At 44.2% G+C, this 19,761-nt stretch overlaps 1 protein-coding gene across 8 annotated transcripts in view; it reads left to right on the top strand.

Moving 5' to 3' along the window:
• The first annotated feature begins 2,607 nt into the window (after positions 1 to 2,607).
• The window catches only part of ZBTB46 (zinc finger and BTB domain containing 46), a 47,767-nt gene continuing 30,613 nt past the window's right edge, over positions 2,608 to 19,761 (top strand). For 2 of the 8 annotated variants that reach the window (XM_053992831.1, XM_053992823.1), the window contains exons 1-5: positions 2,608 to 3,020; positions 3,123 to 3,332; positions 9,610 to 9,737; positions 11,444 to 11,582; positions 18,116 to 19,085. In XM_053992831.1, coding sequence (XP_053848806.1) covers positions 11,529 to 11,582; positions 18,116 to 19,085 — 1,024 coding nt within the window. In that variant the 5' untranslated portion in view covers positions 2,608 to 3,020; positions 3,123 to 3,332; positions 9,610 to 9,737; positions 11,444 to 11,528. Of the gene's footprint in view, positions 3,021 to 3,122; positions 3,333 to 9,609; positions 9,738 to 11,443; positions 11,583 to 17,236; positions 17,306 to 18,115; positions 19,086 to 19,761 lie in introns of those variants that run through there. The other 6 variants (XM_053992825.1, XM_053992827.1, XM_053992824.1 and 3 more) reach the window with 6 other exon arrangements.

The raw sequence follows: 19,761 nt of genomic DNA, 5'->3' as shown, positions 1-19,761 counted from the left end.
AGAACCTGTGGTATAGTGGGTAGTGAGGGATGTGGACTCGGGCTAGAAACACGTGGTGTGTAACCCTTGACATGATATTACACTCCTAATCTCCCCTTTGCACACCAAAAATCACAGGAACTGCCCCGATTACCCTGATTTCTCCTCCAAGCTCTTATTTTTCCATGCACATCCTTTCCTTCTTGATGAGGAGAAAGCACCTCTCAGGGCGTGCTGAGCTATTGCAGTATTTACCTAAAATACAACACAAACTTCTAATTAAAGGAGAGGGGGCTTGGCAAAGGAATATTAAAGCTTTTCAAGTCTCCTGAAATCCTTTGTGTGGAACAGCTTTGGGAAATGGGGCCTGCTGCCACCCTCCCCCTCTTGGGAACATTCCCCAGGGCAGTGCCCGGGCAGCAGCTGCTGCTGCTCCGGGGGAGTCAGCCCAGCCTGACACACAAACAAATACCACAGGAGGAAATGCTTTCTTCCAACAAAGACCTGGGGAAGAAACCCTGGGCAGGAGGAGAGGAGGGGAGTGTACATCCTGCACCCGAGGAGCTTTGGGGGAGCAGGGGAAGCTTGGCTTCAAACAGAGGAGTGAGGAAAGGCAGGAATGGTTACAGCCACAACCAGGTATGATGCAGACACCACGCAAAACAAGATATAATGGCATAAAGCTCCACCTTCAACAGCCCCTTGAACCTTTGTATTTCAGCCTAAAAAAAAACCTCAAAGCACAGAAGGATTTAATACCTGCAGGTGTGGTGGGGACAGATACACGTGAAAACCATTGCGAGCATTTAGGGTGGAAAAGGGATTTTGCTTGTTCAGCTCTGGTGCTCCTCACCCACAGGTGACAGAGGCTGGAAAACACGTTCTGCACAGGATTGTGCGTGCAGAAAGAGCAGGTGGCAGCAGGAGACCCTGCCCAGTGCCGATTCTGAGTTGCTCAAGTCTAAGAAATTGTGTCCTTGGTCACATTAACAACTTCTGCAAAGTCTTCATTTGCATTTTAATAGAACTATTTCTAGGAAGGTGGTGCTTGGACTCTGTTGCAATATAAAATGAAGAGGTAATTAAAAACATGCTGGAGTGAAAAGGCATTTTGTTTTCATTAATCAGGTTTATTCAAAATTAAAGTTATTTAGGGTATGTGGAAGGAAACGGGGGTAGAAAAACACACGATGGAACATCCGTTTATTTAAATTACAGATTAAAAAGTGGAAAATACACTTTTTGTAAGGGGACGTCCTACGGATTTAAAGCACCTTATAGAGATGGATTTGGATGAAGAGCAGGCATAAAAGTCAAGTCTAAGATTTCGATAGCAGGTCTGCCTACTTGAAAGCCAGAGATGAAGGAAATATATAGGATGAGGGAAAGGAAACCACGGAGGAAATTTTAAAAACCTTCGGCAGGCGATTAGCCAGGCAATTACTGTGATTACACACCTAAGTCAGTTAACTATGCAAACGGCCAACCCCGCTGGGCAGGGATGTATTTCCCCAATTCCGGGCGCAATCACAGCACGCTGGTGTTGATAAAACAGTTTGCAAACGTTTCTATCTGCTGGACCGCTGCTTTCACAATCCAGCGACCGCACGCAGCATCGAGAGCGATTCCCCGCTCGCCGCAGCCATCGTGCGATCGCGCCGACTTCCCCCACGCTCCAGACCTATCCTGCCCTGTTAAGCTCCGTCCTTTGAAATATAGGGCAGTTTCTGTCAGACCCTTCAGCGCGGCAGTCAAAAGGGCACAGCCCTGCCCTTTGTTGCAGCGGGAGGTTTTCCATTGCGGAGCCGCCTGTGATCTCCATGCGCTCTGATCTCCGTCCTTCCCCGACCACCGGCCTCGCTCTCTGGCCATTACGGGTCAGGGGGCTCCGAACTGCACTTATTTTACATCGTTTCGTTTCAGGGCATTGTGTGAAATACATCTCAGTGCGTACAAGAGGGGGAAAGCGATTTTTGTTTCTCTCTGCAAGGTCCCGGGGCTGCGGCACTGCCCCGCTCCAACACCCGCCGCCCTCCACCCCGCGGCGGGGCTCATGGACGCGCCCCGCTGAGGGCGCACAGCCGCCCCTCCCGGGACCGGGCGCACCTGCCGGGGGCAGGAGACACCCGGGGAGGCCCAGAGAGGTCCGGAGCAGGAGCAGGGGGGTGGTTAGGATAGAGATCGAGATCGGGACCGGGACCAGCACCGGCAGCGACCCCGGGCTGCCACCGCCGCCCCCGCCTCAGCGCAGCCCCCGCGCTGTCCCGGCGTGCCCCGCGCGCCGCGCGCCCCCGCCCTCCCTCACTTCCGGTGTCCGGCAGTGGCAGCGCCGCCGGCGGCGCCCCCGCTCCCCCGGCGCAAGGGGAGGGGGGCGTGCCGAGGGGGGCGTGGCCGACGGAGGGGCCGCCGCCCAATCACCGCCCGCCGCCGGGGGAGAGTGGGCGGGGACAGCGCCGGCACGCGCCGCGCGGCCCCGCCCCCCCGCGCCCCCCCCCCCCCCCGCCCGCCGCGGGCTCGCGCCCCGCGCGCCCGAGGGAGCGTCGGGAGCGCGCCCGGGCGCCCCCCCCCTTCCCCCCCTCCGCCGGGTTCTCCCCCCCCCCCCCCTCCTCCGCCCTCCGCCCCCCCTTCCCCTTCCCCTCCCCACCCGGGAGGAGAGGCACGGAGTGACCGACGGAGCCACCGCTCCGGCCGCTCCGACACCCCGCTCTCCTCCATGGGGCACAGGTAAGCGCGCCGCCCCCCGCCCCCCGGGGCGAGCGGGGGTCGCCATGGCCGCCCCCCCCCCCTCGAGGGGCGGCGGGGAGCCCCCCCCCGCTGCTCCCGCACCGCCGCCCCGGTGTTATCCCCGTTATTATCCGCCTTATTATCCCCTTTTTTTATCCTCATCCCCGTTTTCATCCCCGTTTTTATCCCCGTTATTCCCCCCACTGCCCGCCCGCCGCGGGGGGAGCGCGGCCGGTCGCGCCCTGCCCGCCGAGGGGGGCACGGAGCCTTCTTTGGGACGCGATGTCCTATTTGGTGTGGGTGGATGGCTTAACTTGGTAAGTGCCGGGTTTAACCCCCCTCCCCCGGCCCTCCCCTCCCCTCGCTCCTCCGCCCGCCCCCCCCTCCTCCCCGTAACCTCCAAAAGGGGAATTTTCCAGCTGGTAATTTCTGCTGCGTCAACACCCAGCTCAAGGGAGAGGAGAAGAGACAAGGGGGCATTTTAACAGCAGCTCCACTTGCGGATAGCCAGCCTCAATCCCGGCTCCAGCATTAAAACCCTTTCCGCCCCCTAAAAACCAGCATCCGTGCAAGTTGGACCAGGAGTTTGTCAGGAGTGTGGTTCAAAACTGCTTGGAAAAAGGGATGAGGTAATAATACTGGTGAAGCATGTTGTATTTCTCTCTTTCTGCGTGTCTCTCTTTCTCTTTCTCCCTCTCCTCTTTTTTTTTTTTTTTTTTTTTTTTTTTTAAGCCAGGCCTGTTTTGGGTTATTGTCTCCCCCTAAAGCCAGACATAGATCGCCTGGCCTTGCCTCCATTTTAATTGCAGGCTGAAATGGGGGAAGTGACCCTCTTTTAAAAAAAAGAAATGCAAAAAAACCCAACAAGCAAACAAACAAAAAAAACCTTGAAAGAATAATGCTGTTCCTTTGGGGGGATATAGGTGATTTTTCATAAGGCTGTAACAAGTGCAAAAGTGGCTGGAAATGTTCTCTGTCATGCTGGCAAACTAGTGAGGTGTCCTCCCCCCTCCCCAGAAAAAAGTGCTGGTAGAATTTGGCGGAGGGGAGAAGGAGAGGTGCTGGGAAAAGCAGGGGTTGTGCTGCTGGATTGCCTTTGTGTCTCTGTAAATAGACATGTCAGTTCCCAAAGTAATACAAGTAGTGTCTGATAACTCAATCCCAGATGACAAATAGAGAATGGAGCAGATTTTCAGGACTGTAATAGTGGGAGGATTTCTCTTTTGAAACGGAGAGAAAAAAAAAATGTTGGTACCTCCTGAGGAGGTTCTTCCCCGGCACGTTATTGTGGAGCGGAGCATTCGGATGGAATCCGGAGACATAAACCCATATTTATTTATTTTTACACCTGACCGGGGAAAGATAAACAAAGGAGAGTTTAACAGCTCTTTAATGAATTCTTCATGCTTTTTATTTTGCAATCCCAATGATTCATTTGGCAAGCCTTACAGAACGGGATTATTATCAGCATTGTTTAAAGCCATGCTAATTAGGAGATGTGTTTAGCAAACAGTGGCATTGTAGACACCTGTACCAAAGTTCATGCTTGCATTTTAATTGCATCACTGGTATCATTTTTAGCATTTAGTTGCTGTCATTGAGATGTAGGTCTCAGTTTATGGACTCAATCAAGTATTTATTGAGTGTGAGCTCTCTGTATGCACAGATCAGCCCTGCTACTAATGCATTAAATGTGTTTCCTCAAAAAAGACGGAGAATATTTTTTCTCTTTTTATTTTCCTGTGGAGATTATAAGAAAAGGCAGTGATACCCAAGAAGAGTGAGAAAAACATAATTTTTGAAGAAGAAGCTTTCTCTGACTGGTTAGCTCTTTCACTTTAATCAATGTGATCAAGCACTTTTATGCTTTTATAGCCTCTTTTAATTGGAAATAAAGTTTGACTTTCCCCTTCTAAGCTCTCTGTTTGTCAAGTTTTATATTTTGAAATCCTTAGTGATGGAAAAAAATGGGTGGAGTGTATTATTAGTCACAATATTTTCAACATGTGGTGAGGAATTACAGCTTTGAGGTGTTTTTTGGGAGCTGACAGGGAGCAGGCAGAGGAGCTGCCCCATGGGCTGGAGAATGAGCTACAGGACAGGATTCAGGGGGCTCCCAAATTGCTGAAAAATATTCCGTGGTTTGGTGCGTTCGTGGGATAACTGAAATAGAAAACGAATCTCTTGGTTTTGATGCAGCGTGTCCAGGAGGGGGAAACTCACTCACAGCGAAACTTCTCTCGCGGTTGTTTTCATAGACTGTGTGTTCGCCTGGGTGGAATTGAGTCAATTTCAGTCTGGTACCAAAAACGGGGCATTCTAGTAACTCTCACGTTAGGGCTTTATTCCTGTGCTTTAAATGCTGCTCCGTTCTGGAGTGTGTAGGACTGAGCCTTTGAAAACATGACCTGTACTTGGGGTTCTTGGAGACTGGAGAAAATGGGCCACTTTCTCCCCGTGGTCTTTGTTTTCTGGGACAGTTGTACAACAGTGGATATGTTCTTTGCAAGAGGATTTTTTTTTTTTTTTAATATCTGGAAGTGCTTAGAGGAAAACCAGTTTAGCAGCTCCCCCCTCCCCAGCAGACCTCTGTCAAAAGGAAAAATGCCTCATGTTTGGAAGATCTGTTAATTGCCTGCTTTTCCTCTGGTGATGTGCTGTGTTTCTGTGAGGTTCAGCATATTCTTTTTGTCTTTGCTATCCACTTGGGTGGATTTTTTTTTTTTTTTTAGATCCGTGTTTTTGAAGTTTCTAAGCAAAGTTTCCTCTCCTCCCAGCAGCAGCAGCGCGGAGCAGGCTGACACCCAATCCAAACTGCCACTGCCTGCTTTCAGGGCAGAATTATTTCATAAACAGCTCAACCTTTCCCAGGACGTTTTTCCCTTCGTGTTGCTGGTTTTACTGGCTGCTCCAGAGCACTCTGTAGCGCTTTCCAGACTCCCCCTAAACTGGTAAAAAGCATTCACAGGGGTTTTCCATGCTCCTATGTGCTTAGTTTAATGGGCAAACAGAAGGACAGGGAGAGAGGGCTTAGTTTAAGTCTTTGAAGAGCTACCTGCAGTTGTAATGGTTATCCCACATGTCCGTTATAATTCCCAGGAGGCAGCAATCTGTGTCCACTCCTGGCTGTGAGCACTACCCTGGAAAATTCGGACACTTTACACAGAGTCCATTTTTTTATTTCGCTCCCGGCTTGCGTTTGGCTGGAATATTTTGAAGTGTGGAGCTCACCTGTGTTTTCTGCGTGTGATATTTGAAACTGGGAGTGTGTTAGTAGCAAAAGTGAGCAGGTTGTGTGCACAGAGCAGGGGTCACATTAGGAGAGACCTCGAGGAGTGGCTGTGAGGCAGAGGCAGGAATTTGGTCTGCGGGAAGTCCTGCGATCGTTCCTACTGCATCCCTAAAGCATCGCCGTGGGAGTTTTTATGATCTTTGGGCAAGCACAGTGTTAAAATTTGTTCCTTCAAAACTTCACCGTATTCCCTTCCCGAGGACTTTTTGTATGTTTGTGTTTGCAGCCCCCTTAAATACATCCTTCAGTGGTTGGGTTTCTCAGTTCCCTCTGGATCTGCAGTCCTTCAGGCAGGATGAGAAATAAAAGATGTATCACTTCATGTGGGGCTTCTTTCCTTGAGATGTAAGAGAGAAGAATCTCAACTTCCCTAAACAGATCGACAGTTTTCTGGTTTGTGCTGCCTTGGTGTGTTTGGATTCACAAGGGTGTCCAATTTAGAGGGAAAGCTGCTCTTTGGGACTCAGTTCCCATCCTCCAGCTGTTGATTGAATGTGCTGGTGTGTAACTTCTTGTTACCCATCTCCCCTTCTGCGAAACAGGGGTTTACTCGGCTCTCCCAAACATTTTCAATTATACTGATGAAAAATCATACTAAAAGTGCTTATTCTTCATAAAGGCAAACCAGTGTGAAGTCCTGGATGAATTCCCTCTGGGATGTGGTGGAGTCCAGAGGCTCGTGGGTGGGGTTTGCTGTCCCTTACCAAGTCAGTTGTGGTGCAGTTATTTTCTGAACAGTTGCTTTAACTTTCTTTCATACCCATGTATTTAAGAAGCAGCAGGCTGCTGCTGAGATGTTGGTTTGGAGTAGCTTCTGAGCACAGGGTGAGATCCTTGACAGCCATTCTAATGAGATGGAAATGTGTCCCACTTGGCAGTGTTCAGTTGTGCATAGACAAGGATGTCCCTGGCACAGAAGGGCAGAGGTGGCGTTGCTGAAATGTGACAGGTAGATGCTGAATTAGAGCTGAAACTCACCTTTTTGCCTTGATTTTTGGGGATGTGGCTGGCTTTTATTCCAGCCCAGACAGTGGTGATCTTGTCCTGCTGCTCACTTGACTCATGTATGCCCTTGGGAAGAAAAACACCCTGCAAATGTTGGAAGCTGCCCTGTGTTTGCTTTATAGTGACTCTGAGTTGGCATCTCCTGTACTGTGAAGAGGCAGCAAGATGTCAAAAAATTCTACAACCATATCTATGAGCTTGGGTGTGGACTAAAATACACTTATTAACAAGAATATCAGTGTGTACCAGGGCCTTACTTACCCAAGAACCCTACTTAGAAAATGAGCAGGGTTTTGTATATTAAAGAATATGTTTATACCTCTGTATATTGAAATACCTAGTTATCTTTCCTAATTATTTCTTGCCATATGTTGAACAAACTGCTTATTCCATCCAAGTGAGTTTGCTTCCTGGTATTTCTCACCCCATGGAGAAGGGCTCTGCAGAAAGCTGATATTTCAGGGCTTTGGATCGCTCTCTTAGAGGAAAGGGTTAAACAAAATTTGCACCTTTTGCACTGATAGAGCATCAGAGGAAATATCTTCCTGACTAGTGCTCAGATCATGCCATGAAACAGAAGAATCAATGGTCTGTATTGGACATTAAGTGCTTAAAATATCCAAACCCAACTAATTTAAGTGCTAATAAATGAAGTAGTCAGGGCCCAGTTGCTCTTAACAGTCCTGCTACTATAAGGTTGGAGAATGAGGTGGTGGCTAAATATAAAATGAGCTTTTTGACTTCCTTCTTGTTACCAATGTGTCCTTCTTGGCTTTGCTCCCCCCCCCTTTTTTTTTTTTTAGTAGTAGTTGATCAAATCTGGATTATGAGATTTGTGCTAAAAAGTAAACCAGGATCTTTACCCAAGGCACGGAGGGCTTGCACCATGAATTGCACAGACAGAATTAGGTTGTTCTCAGAGCCCTTCATATGTTATCTTTAGTTTTGCACTGGTTGATTCTTTTACTCTGAGATTATTCATGACTCCTTGTGTGTCTTTTCTGTCTTTTAGGTGATCTTTCTCTTGGTTTTTACCCATGCTTTTCTTCTTTTTAAAAATTACCTCATGATTCTTCCTCCTTTGGCTCCTTCCCTTTTTATGTATTGAGTTTGGGAACTTTGGCAAAGATCCCCTAATTAGAAAGCCAAAAACCAATGAGAAAGTTTGGGGGAAACCATTCTTCAGGGCAATTCCCAGTGTGATAAGTTTACAGTTCTCTAATCCTCTTTTTTTTTAAGGTACTTTTTATGTTGGTTTTTTTTGACTAATAGATGCACAAGGGCAGAGTTTTTTTGCTTAGATTTCTTTTGTGACTTTTTAAAGTAATAGCTTAAGATCTTGTAGGAGGTCTTAAGGAGATCTAATGGCACTTGGGCAGGTAAGTGTCATATGAGCCACAGGCATCTGAATTTTTTTTCAGGTTGTTTTTTAATCTTTGCTGCTAGAGTAACAGATATATCTATAGCTAAATTCTTTTTTTTTTTTTTTTTTTGATGTCACCAGACTTCTCAAGCCTGGTACCCTGTACCAGTTCTGCCAAGTTCTTGCTGTGTTCTACAGGGTCCATGACATGAGTAGTGTTGGGTCTGTTGTTCTCCTGCTGCAAGCAGACGAGAAAGAACAGAGATCAAAAATAGGGGAATGATTTGAACAAGTGTTACTGTACCAGGATGGGGAGACAGGCAGATGGACAGAGTTGGAAGTTATGGGGAAATGAATAAGGGAAATGCAGAGGAAATCCAAGTGCAGTGGAAATATTTCTGCAAGAGAGCAGCTGGAACTGGGCGCAGCCACCTGTGCCCTGTTGCAAAGGTGCATCCTGTGGGAATAGCAACTTGGTACCCACTGGAATATTGGATTTCAGGCTGCATAGCTTTTACAGGCATGGAAAGTAAAGCTTCTGTTAGTTATTTACATCTTCATTTTTGTGTTTAGGTTGTTTGTTTGGGGTTTTTTTTAAGTTTTTTTAATGTTTGCAAGATAAGCAAAGTGCTTTTCTCAGTACTTTTGTAGATGCTGCTTGGTGGTTAAAATTTAGGGGTCATGCTGGCTTTTGAAGACTCTGATTCAGTCGAGTTGGATGGGAATAAATCTCAAATCTCTTCCTTTCACGCAACATGGACACATGATTTTTGTGTAACCTTAGGCAAATATTTTGGTTTGGAGGGGAATCACTATAACCATGGGTTGAGATTAATTCCAACCCCATTTAAAGCGTGTGGGTGGCAGAGGTCACAGAAACATTAACTGAAACTTACATGTCAACTGAAACAATGTTGTTAAGTTTTTAAAAATCCTTTTGTAAACTGCTGGTTTTTTAGAGTGACACTTTCAAAGCACTTCTGAAAGCATAGTCAGGAGTTGTTAACAGTCTTAATACTGGTATGTTAAATTCTTTCTTGACATTAACACAAGGGCTAAATAATTTTTCCTGCGTGATTAATTATAGGAATATATCAGAATGTTTCTTGTTAAAATGGCAAAGAGTGTTGTAAATGTGCAGTTATTTCAAACATTGTTTGTAATTATGTGACACTGAAGGGCTTTGTATTGAGTTAAAATTTGGATTTTAATTTTTGCCTCCTATTCTTTCTGTTCCCAAACACAGGCCATCTGATGAACCTTCTGGAGCTTCTTACCAGAGACCATTCTCCTCTCTTCATTGAAACATGCACTGTCCAGCTGTGAAACACTGCAAGGTTTATTTTTGCTGACAGGAAACACTTTCAAGTATCGGTAAGTTCTCAGCATTTCAAAGATATTTTTGTCATGTGGTATAGGAAAGAGAAAGGGGACCTGGAGAGAACATCGTTATGAGGGCTGGCACTTCTTCATAAAACTTGACTTAACAATTATAACAAGGACTCATTTAGAAATTTTGGTCATCTGCAAAAGTTGGAGAAATACCTCTGGCTGTTCTGCTCCTTGCTCGTGGCAGAGGTGTCTCCATCCATCACGGTCACTCGGTTCTCATCTGTTTGATCACAAGAGGGAAGCAGGTGCACAGCTCCAAGCAAAGAAGAAAAAGTGCAGGGCTCAGCTTTGCCATTTTTACCAATCTGTTCTGGCTCTTTTTGTGCTCTGGGACAGGTGTAAGTGAGAGTTTTAACAGGAATAGCCCCAAGTCTAAGTAGCAATACATACACCTTGTTACACTTTGCTAACAAAGTAATTTCCCGTGTGTCTGGGTTGGTCTGGCTCCCTCACTTCACCACTTTATTTTTTCTTAACTGTCCAAATAACAGCACTAAAAAGAGCTCGCCAGAACAATTGCTATGGAGAAGCAATCAGAACTAGAGAAAGGCAAGACTTGGCAGTCCAGAACAGAAAGAGAGAACAAAGTCACTGGTGTTTGCTTCAACTGGGTCATATTTGTTTTCAAGATTTTCAGTTCTGCTGTTTGCCATAAGAATGCTTGGGTTTTCCTTATTACTTTGTTTGTTTATTAGATATTTTATTTCACCTTCTATAATGGCATTAATTTGTGTTGGAAAAGCTTTTTTAACTTTTCTCTTCTGATGTTTCCTTTCACAATCTGTTACTACAGAAGGTCAGTCTTGAAATCAGCAGTATTAATTTATAGCTTATTTTCATTAAGAGAGCTAATCTATGTGTTGAAATGCAGAGATCAAAAAGGACTTTATTATGGCTAACAATATAAAATTTTGAATAAAGCAGACTCAGAAGTGTTAGATTGTAAGTTAAATGTTGCCGGTGTGGTGTATATGCTGTTCTGAAGAAAATAAAGTCTGTTTTATACAAGAAAAATAGATGTATAAGATGATAGCTTTAGTGGATGTGTCCTCACAGACAAAAGCCTTGGTGTAGGTGAACTATTCCTACTCCTTTTACCTTGTAACCATAAACACTCAGGTTTGCTCTGAGGAGCCTGTCTGTAAATGTGTCTTACTATACCTAAATATCTGTATTTTACACAAAACTTTACAAATCTTGAGATAGTTTGGTCTCTTAACCCAGAATGGTGTCAGCCACTAGAAACTGGCAACTAAACATTTCAAGAGTAAATTCTCCTGAGTGTTCCAGTGCAAATTTCCTTCAGGAGCTGTACTGGTAGCTTTTAAAGCTGAGTATTTTATAGGTCAGATAAGGTGAGTCTCTTTAAAGAGTCATTAAAGTGAGAATGTTTTGAAAAGCTCCCAAACAGGAAACCCTGTTGTTCAAGGGTCTGATTGAAGTTTTAGTAGCTAAAATTAGACCTTTTTGTTCCCATACCTTTAAGAAGTAACTCTTGTTTACATTATTACAAAGTGGTAGCCAGGCCTTAATTACTTTCAATGTATTGATATGCTTGGAGTTGACTTTTTTGGACTTTATTAAGTCACAAGGATGTCATAACAGTGAGTTTGGAGGGAAAGGACTTCAAAATATTTCACTGTTAGTTTATTGCTAATAATTTGTTCTGGTTTTGTTTTTTGTCATAGTTCTGTCTTTCTCCTACAAGAGTTCACACCAGTGCTGTCAGAAGGTCACAATCAGGGCACTACCTGTGCTGCCCTGGGGCTGTTGATGTCCTCAGCTGTTGTAGGAGAAACACTAGACCTGGAACCCAGTTTGTTACTGGTAAGAAGTAATTGTCTTGGATTTTCTTTGTTTATTTATTCAGTATTGCTGTTTACATGTTTTCATTAACTAAATCAGTTAAAATCACTTGTCACTTTTAATAACAATATAGCCAAATATGCATATCTGGTCTTTTCTTTTTTCCCCCTAAAATTTTTAACTTTACAGTTTCTAAATTTTGAATTCTAATTACCCTCCTCCTAAAATGTGGAGGATGGCAGTTTTCACTTACCTCTCATTTTCAGTCCTGGTTTTCTCTTGAAAACCTTCATGTGCTGTCAGAGCTAATGAAGGTTAATAAATGGATTTTTCTTTTGGTTGCCCTTTTATGCTGTCCAGCTCCTGCACATTGGCTGACCCATAACCAGGGGGATAGTTTGACAAGTGAAAGGCCACAGCCAAGTCTCTGGTTTAAAGTTTTGGAGTAGAGTGAAATGTTTAATGATGACTCCCTGCTATTTTAGGTTGTGCTGTTGGAGTTAAATTTTCCTTGTGGTTCTTGTTTGGACTGTGGAAACAAAGCTTTAATGGTATGGTGAGATGCTGGAAGTGTGCAGTGTTCTACTCTGCTGTTTGAACTCGTGGACTTTCTGGATTGTATCTGCTACAGATTCTAAACAGAGATGTTGATTTAATGCTCTCTGTGATGGGGCAACATTGGCTTGAAGTTGGAGAAATGTTATGGAATCCTGATCAGACCAAGGTTAATAAATTTGTGTAGGGACTCGGGGCTCTTTTTGCCCTGCAATCACTGACAATTCAGTGGGGCTATCAAATTTGGTAATGAAAATGGAATTAGTATTTTTCTTTAAGTTTACTGAAAAGCATATGCTTCCCAAATCCCTGCCCTTGCTGTACTTCCATGGTTCTTCTCAAGATGAATGGTGAAACTTTTATTTTCTTCCTGTGAGTCCCAGCCCACGAGGCTGAACATGCACTGTTGGGCTGCAATTAAATGTTCCCATCCCTGCTCATCAGGGAGAAAGGGTATTTTGCATGAAAGCCTGAGCTCTGAGTGACCCCTCTGGCTCAAGGGTCTGGTTTGGTCTATTTGCAAACATCTGCCTCTTTCTCCCCCAGTTCAGAGTTGTGGTTGGAATGGCCAACTTAAAACAACAAATGATTGGTTTTGGGAATCAGAGTAGGGTAAAAGGAGTTTCTTTTTTGGCCACTGTTCATTTTTGTAAGCTGTTACTTCTATCTATTTTGGACAAAGCTGATCATATGAATATAATTTGGTGTTATATAGTATCAAGAAATTAAAGCTCTTTCAGAATTGTGTGCTGTTGTTCCTCAAATGTGAGAAAACACTGCTGTTGTGGAGATTTGTGCTTGTAAAGCTCCTGAGCAGTGTCTTTGCAGAGAGTTACCATCCATGAGGATTCTGAGGCTTCTTTTTCTCTCCTCTACTGTCCTTTTCAGCTCCTAAGGGGTTTTATTCTCCATTCTTTTCAGCACAGGGCAGATGGAGAGTAGGAATCCTGTGCTTTTCTGTTGTCTTTAACTGGATAAAAGTGAAACTTGCATGCACACTGTGTCTTGTTGTGCAAGGAAGCATTTCAAGCCCAATCTCACCTTACAGAGCTCCTTTGCAGAGGAATTTTAAAAATGTTGGAATGTCTTGGGAGTGGAAACATGGACAGGACACAGGGGAAGCAGAGAAGTGGGGTGTGTTTGTTGGGTTTTTGTGTAATAAAGCATTGGAGTGGAGTTCTTCCTTAATCTGTTTTTACTTTTCTCTGAAGGGAGAGGGGGGAGGAAACAGCACATTTTTGGTGAAATTCCAGTTGGCATGTTTTCTCTAGGGAGCAGAGTGGTGGAGGAGTGCACTAGTGAGCATTTTGGTGCTCTTTACCTTTGGTCCTTGGTATTAAACATGCTGAGAAAATTGATACAGATGAAGTGCCATGTAGTTTAAATCTTCAGTTCACTTACATTCTCAGAAAAGAAAAAGTAAACAACCAACGAACAAATCCTAACAACAGCAAACCCTCCCCTCCCCAAAAACCTTCAAGCCTTTTTTTTTTTTTTTCCCTGTTTTCTTTCTGAGGGAAGGAAGTTTATTTTTGTCCCCACTATTTCCCAGGGGATTGCTCTGTAGAGGGTTTTGTGTGCAATTCATTTCTCATCTATGACTTTCTGTCAAAATTCAAGTAATACACTGAGATTTAGATGCAAAAAAATTGTGCCCCCTAATTTTAGTAATGTTAAGATTTTGGTTAGAAGACTCATTCCTAGCCTGAGAAATTTGCCAATAAATAAATATTTACTCTTCTTGAAACCTTTCCAATGGGAAGTGAAGAGTGATTTAGACTCTTACTGTGCCATCAGGTGCTGTTTTCATGTTGAAATAACTGTAATGACAGTGCAAAATAAACCTCTTTCATAGGTTCACTCTAGCTAGGTTAAAGATTGTATCAATTATTATCAATTCAAGACCAGGGTTTTCTGACATGAGAAATAAAAGCAAGCCTGTATCTTGACAGAAGTTTGCATGAAAGTGACTCTTCAATCTGCTCACTTTGTGTTCTTTTTGTTGTTAGGTGCAATGGTTTGGGACTTTTGTTTTGTTTTGTTTTTGTTTTTTTGTTTTGTTTTGTTCTTTTTGGAGAAGTAATAGACTTGAATTACTGTACTGCCTGTGGACTGGCTTATGAAGAAAGCCTGATCTGCTACAATTTTATTTAGTGGGAAATCCTCAGATGAGCTTTCCTGGTTCGTTGGCTTCCTGGAAAGCTGTGTTGTGGCCATGTGGCCTAAAGAATCCTGATAGATGCTCAACTTTTAAAGCCTTCATATACTAAAAAGACCTGAGATAAACCAAAAAATACATCATTAATCTCTGAGGTCTGTTTCTAAGAAATCTCCAGTTTGTTCCATCTTCACTGTGCTTCTACAGAAATTTGAAGGGTACAGCTTTTCTGAAGAAATCTTTCCACAACATTTTTTAAGTGGAAATAAATATTCTTACCAGTGAAAGGAAAAAAAAAAAAAAAAAGGAAAAACAAGCCATCAACAAGCCACAAAACAGCATATGAAATTGGAACACAAGAACAGGGTTTTAAAGCTTCCTGAATTTTTAACTACTAGCAAATTGCCTTAAATTTAACTTGGATTAATTCCCTAGTGATCCTTGACATTAAACGGATGTTCTGGTTTGACATGGGTAGACAGAAAACTAATTAATTCCTCTGAATTTGAGGCATATTTAATTTTCTCCCCTAAAGACCTCTTGTTTAAAAGGTACAATGCTGTGACAGATGTTGGATGTGGAGTGATGGGTGTGAGGGAGCAGACCTTGTGGCAGAGGAAGATCAAGACATCTCCAGTAATAATTCCTGATTTGGAAACCATTACATTTTATTGATTTCACTGAACACAGGAGTATCCACCTCACTGCTTGCTTGAAGGTGCTGTAATGTGCCCACCTCAGTGGTCAGAAAGGAGTCTTGCAGAGATTTTTGTGTCTTTGTGTTTAGTAAAAATTCCCTGCTATCTTTTCTCTGACCTTATCTTCTGTTTCCTAAAGAGATGAGCAAGAGCTCCATCCACCCATCTCAATGCCTGAACCTCAAACTGCTCCAGTCTAAACCAAAAGTAGCAAGAGACATATTTTAAATTCTGTATTTCTGCCACAGGCAGCTTACAAAAGGACAAGATGTATCTGAAGTGGACTGTTATCAGGAGGGGGGACCTGACCCAATGAACTAAACTGAATAAATGTATGAGATAGCAAAGAAATAAAATCTCAAGGAACTAATACAATTTCCAGCTGAAGAATATTTCCAGTTGAAGAAGGAAAAATGTTGTGCCATAAATTCACAAGAGCAAGTGGAGACATTGACAAATACTGTGATGCTAATCTGTATGAAATTGAGGAAGAGAAAATTATCCTTGCAGGAGATTTCCTGCCCTTCCTCCCCACAGTTCCAGGGAGCTGGTGTCTTGGAATGTGTATTTTAATATCCATGAAGGAACAGTGAGAGGAAATGCCATATCCAGAACATTCTGACCCTTACCTCATTGTGGGCTCTGAGGTTTTCTTACATCTTCCCCTGAATTGTGTGGATATGGCAGTTGTTGGAGACACGACTGGTGATGGACAACTCCCTTTATCCTATGTGGCAACTCATATTTCCTAAGGGGACTAAGCTGGCTCTTCAGCTCCTAAAAGTAGATGCAGTAGTGGTTTCTGGAATAAAGACAAAACTGAACTGTCACTCTGCCTTAAGAGGTGGTTCTTTCCAACATGGAGCTGTTGGGAAGTGCTGGCAGCCACCTCCAGAGCCTGGATTAGAGAGATGCTGTGCTGGCTGCTGCCATCACAACCTTTTCAGGCCAAACACCTGAAAATTAATTTATTTTTCTTTCCATACTGCCCAACCCTGATTCTTGGTTTGATTTTCATCGATTTATTTTGTTTATTTGAGACAGAGGTGGTGTCTGGGTGAGGATTTGGTTTGAGGTCTCTGGGCAGATTTCTGTGGTAAATAGGTGTGTGCAGCTGCACTGGTATTGACCTCTTTCAGTTCAATAAAAAAAAAAAAAAAAAGAGAGAGATTGGCTTCTCTGTGCATTCTGTGCTTAATTCTGCAGAAAAGCTGCATGCTTTGAGGGGGATGAACACAATTCAGCCTGCTGGTGTTGCAGGAAGGTCTCTCCTCTCTAGAGGGAAGCAAGCATTTCTCGATGATCATTTGCTGGCCTTTCAAATTAGGATTTTTGGGGCTGCAGAGAGGCAGCTCCATCCTTGCAGAACTGGAGGAGCTTGGAGCAGTCTTGCATAACTTGAACTTTTGAATCATCCGGTGGCTCTCTAGGAGAAGGTCCCACCTCACGGATGTTCTGTGGGCTGGGAGGTGCTTTCCTAGCCCACAGTGACTAAACTGCAGCTATTTTGCTCCTGCCAATGGTAATAATAGCACAGGGTAGGGGAAGGGGGCAGGGTCCTTGTGGGTCTGTGTTCCACAGCCCAGGAAACACACTTGAATGTGCCAAGGAAACTTCCTGAATCACGGCTGTGCTGCCCACTGCTGCGAGCCAGTTTGAGCAGATGGGACTGGATTTTGCGTGTGAGCTCTGTGGATGTTAGAAAGGTGCTCCAGGCTGGAAACATCCTCCTTAATGCCAGTGCTAACCCTGAACCATGTGTGCTTTAAGGCTGTACGACCTCAGAGGTTTTGTTTTTATGAGTAACAACCAGTAGCCTAAATCCAGGCCTCTGATGAGTGTGCCTGCACATAATAACATTTGGAACTGGCTCCAATTTTACAGTTGTTTGCCGACATGTGGATCCTCGTATCAAATCTACAGTTGGGGCTTTTTATATTGGAACAAATTTTAAGCTTCTGAGAGAAAGGAGTAAGATATCCTTCACCTTGTTGCTCTTAAGTAGTTGGACCATTAAACCACTGTTCCATGGTAGATAAATCTAGACAGTAAGTTCCAGAAAAAGTGGTATAAGCTAGAGAAAATGGCAGAATTGAATGCCAAAGGATTTGTAAAGCTGTGGAATCAAAGGCAAATATTGAGTTGCAAAGATAGTAACTGGAAAAAAATCAATCTGAAAATCCTTGCACTGCTGATTACTGTGTTAACATTTAGGACCTTTTTTTCTGTTTTGGGGTGTAAGAGGAGGATAATCTGGAGCATCACTTAGAAGATACCTTGCTGCTGGCACCAGCTGGCCTTTTATTTTGGATAATACTGCCAAATTCTGAAAGGTGATCAAATGCCCTGTGAATTTTTCTCAGCTTTATATTGGTCATAAGGATCCTTTCTTTATGTGATCATGAGAAGTTCTCTACTCGGTATCTGAGGGTGGCTGCGGGGTAAACTTGGAGATGTAAAGCAAGGAAATAACATGTTTATTGCAAAGATTGCTTGTAAATAGTTGAGCTTCAAATAACATTAATTTCGTAGTTGTGATCTATTGCCCATTTAGTTTGGGTGGGGACTTAAAACTTTTCTTGGATTTGCTTGTTGCTCTTGTGACTTTTAAACTATTTTTATAGGCCCTTCACGGGAGTATAACAAGGAAAATGCTGGGTTCAATTGGCTCTTGCTGTTTGAGGATTTCAGCTCCTCTGTGTGCTACACAACACTTGTTCCCTCGAGGAGAATATGTTACAGTGTGCCCCTCAGTAGGCTGTGGGCATCTGAGCATGGTTTCAAGTGCAGTATCTCTTTCAAAACCAAACTTCAACAAATTCACAGTAAAAACTGACAGCTGCTGTTCTCCGGTTACTTCAGATGGGTTTTTTTACAAGTTTGTAGTAATTTAAAGAAACATTTGCTCTGGGATGTTATGAGCCATTGGAGGATTGGCTTCAAATCTAGTCCTTTTTAATGTAAATTATTTGAAGTCTGGCCAAAGTAAGGTGCATTTTGTAAAGAATGTGGAGGCATTGCAGGCAGTAGCTGTAGTTGTGGCACTCTTCCCAGATGAACCTGTTGCTTCTTTTGGTGCAACCTGGGATTTGTCTCAGCCTTGTCTTGGATTCTGTAATCCTGTCATTTCCTTCCCCCTGCAGGACTTGTGGAAGAGGAAACATAAAGATCTCCAAATGAATAACCGAAAGGAAGATATGGAAATTGCTTCCCACTACCGTCACCTGCTGCGGGAGCTGAACGAGCAGAGGCAGCACGGGATCCTCTGCGACGTCTGCATCATCGTGGAGGGTAAGATCTTCAAGGCTCACAAAAACGTCCTCCTGGGGAGCAGCCGCTACTTCAAAACCCTCTACTGCCAGGTGCAGAAAACCTCGGACCAGGCCACAGTCACCCACCTGGACATCGTCACCGCCCAGGGCTTTAAGGCAATCATTGACTTCATGTACTCCGCACACCTGGCGCTGACCAGCAGGAACGTCATCGAGGTGATGTCGGCTGCCAGCTACCTGCAGATGACAGACATCGTGCAGGCCTGTCACAACTTCATCAAAGCAGCTCTGGACATAAGCATCAAGTCTGATGCCTCGGAGGACCTCGTTGATTATGAGCTGGGAGCCCCTTCCAGCAGCAGCACGGACGCTCTGATTTCGGCAGTCGTGGCTGGCAGGAGTATATCCCCCTGGCTGGCTCGCAGAACCAGCCCAGCAAACTCCTCCGGGGACTCAGCCATTGCCAGCTGCCATGAGGGAGGGAGTAGTTATGGGAAAGAGGATCAAGAACCAAAACCAGACAGCCACGAAGACATTTCGTCCCAGTCTCTCTGGGCTAGTGACATGGGCTATGGGTCTTTGCGTATCAAAGAGGAGCAGGTGTCACCGTCCCATTACGGAGGGGGTGAGCTGCACTCTGCCAAGGATAGTGCAATACAGAGTGGGTTCTCAGAGCAAGGAGTGGGGGATGGCTGGCAGCCCACGGGCCGCAGGAAGAACAGGAAAAACAAAGAAACTGTGAGACATATTACGCAGCAAGTGGAGGATGACAGCAGGGCAAATTCTCCTGTGCTGCCCATTTTACCTGCCTCAGGATGGCCGTACAGCAGTCGAGACCCAGGTAAGTCATTCTTCCAGTTTTTGGGGATGAAACTGAAAGCGTTGAGTTAATTAGATCTGTTTATGGGATGATCTTATCAGCCTCTGAAATAGGAGCTTGCCAGAAATACAAAAATGTAGAAACTTGTGTTGCCAGCGATTCAGAAGCACCAAGCACTGTGTGGTTCAGTGAGGAGCCCCAGTGGAGGCTGGTTCTCCTGTAAAAGTGATGGTTTTGTTTTGCTTCTGAACCCCAAAACCACCACTCTAATTGTTGGAATTAACGAGAGGAAAGGTTAAAATAATTTATTTTAGCAGGTGTGGACAGATGTCAAGGTTGAAGAATTTTCCTTTCACTGTATATTGATGATGCAATTACACCACACACGCAGGTGTAATTTAGTCTTACCGATAGCATCTTCAGAATTTCCTGATATTCAGGTGTCACTTTCTCTTGGGTAAGAAAACCACCACAGCTTCTTGCTGGTAATGGCAGGATCAGTGTTTAGTAACTCTCAAAAACAACATGTTTTTCTGAGGCATCACTATGGCTTCAAGTGTATTTTGATGTGTGACTTCTTGTGGTCTGAGACAAGTGGCTGCGTTTTTAAGTGTGTAGCCAGTGAGAAAATTGTTTTCTTGACTTCCTTTGAATCTTCAGTAGTTATTTTTTATGTCTCAAGATAACTGTCCCATTT

The sequence above is a fragment of the Vidua macroura genome, chromosome 17, assembly GCF_024509145.1.
Source record: "Vidua macroura isolate BioBank_ID:100142 chromosome 17, ASM2450914v1, whole genome shotgun sequence".
NCBI classification, from domain to species: Eukaryota; Metazoa; Chordata; class Aves; order Passeriformes; family Viduidae; genus Vidua; species Vidua macroura.
Note: the sequence above shows the minus strand (reverse complement) of the source record. Positions and strands in the feature narration are given on the sequence as shown.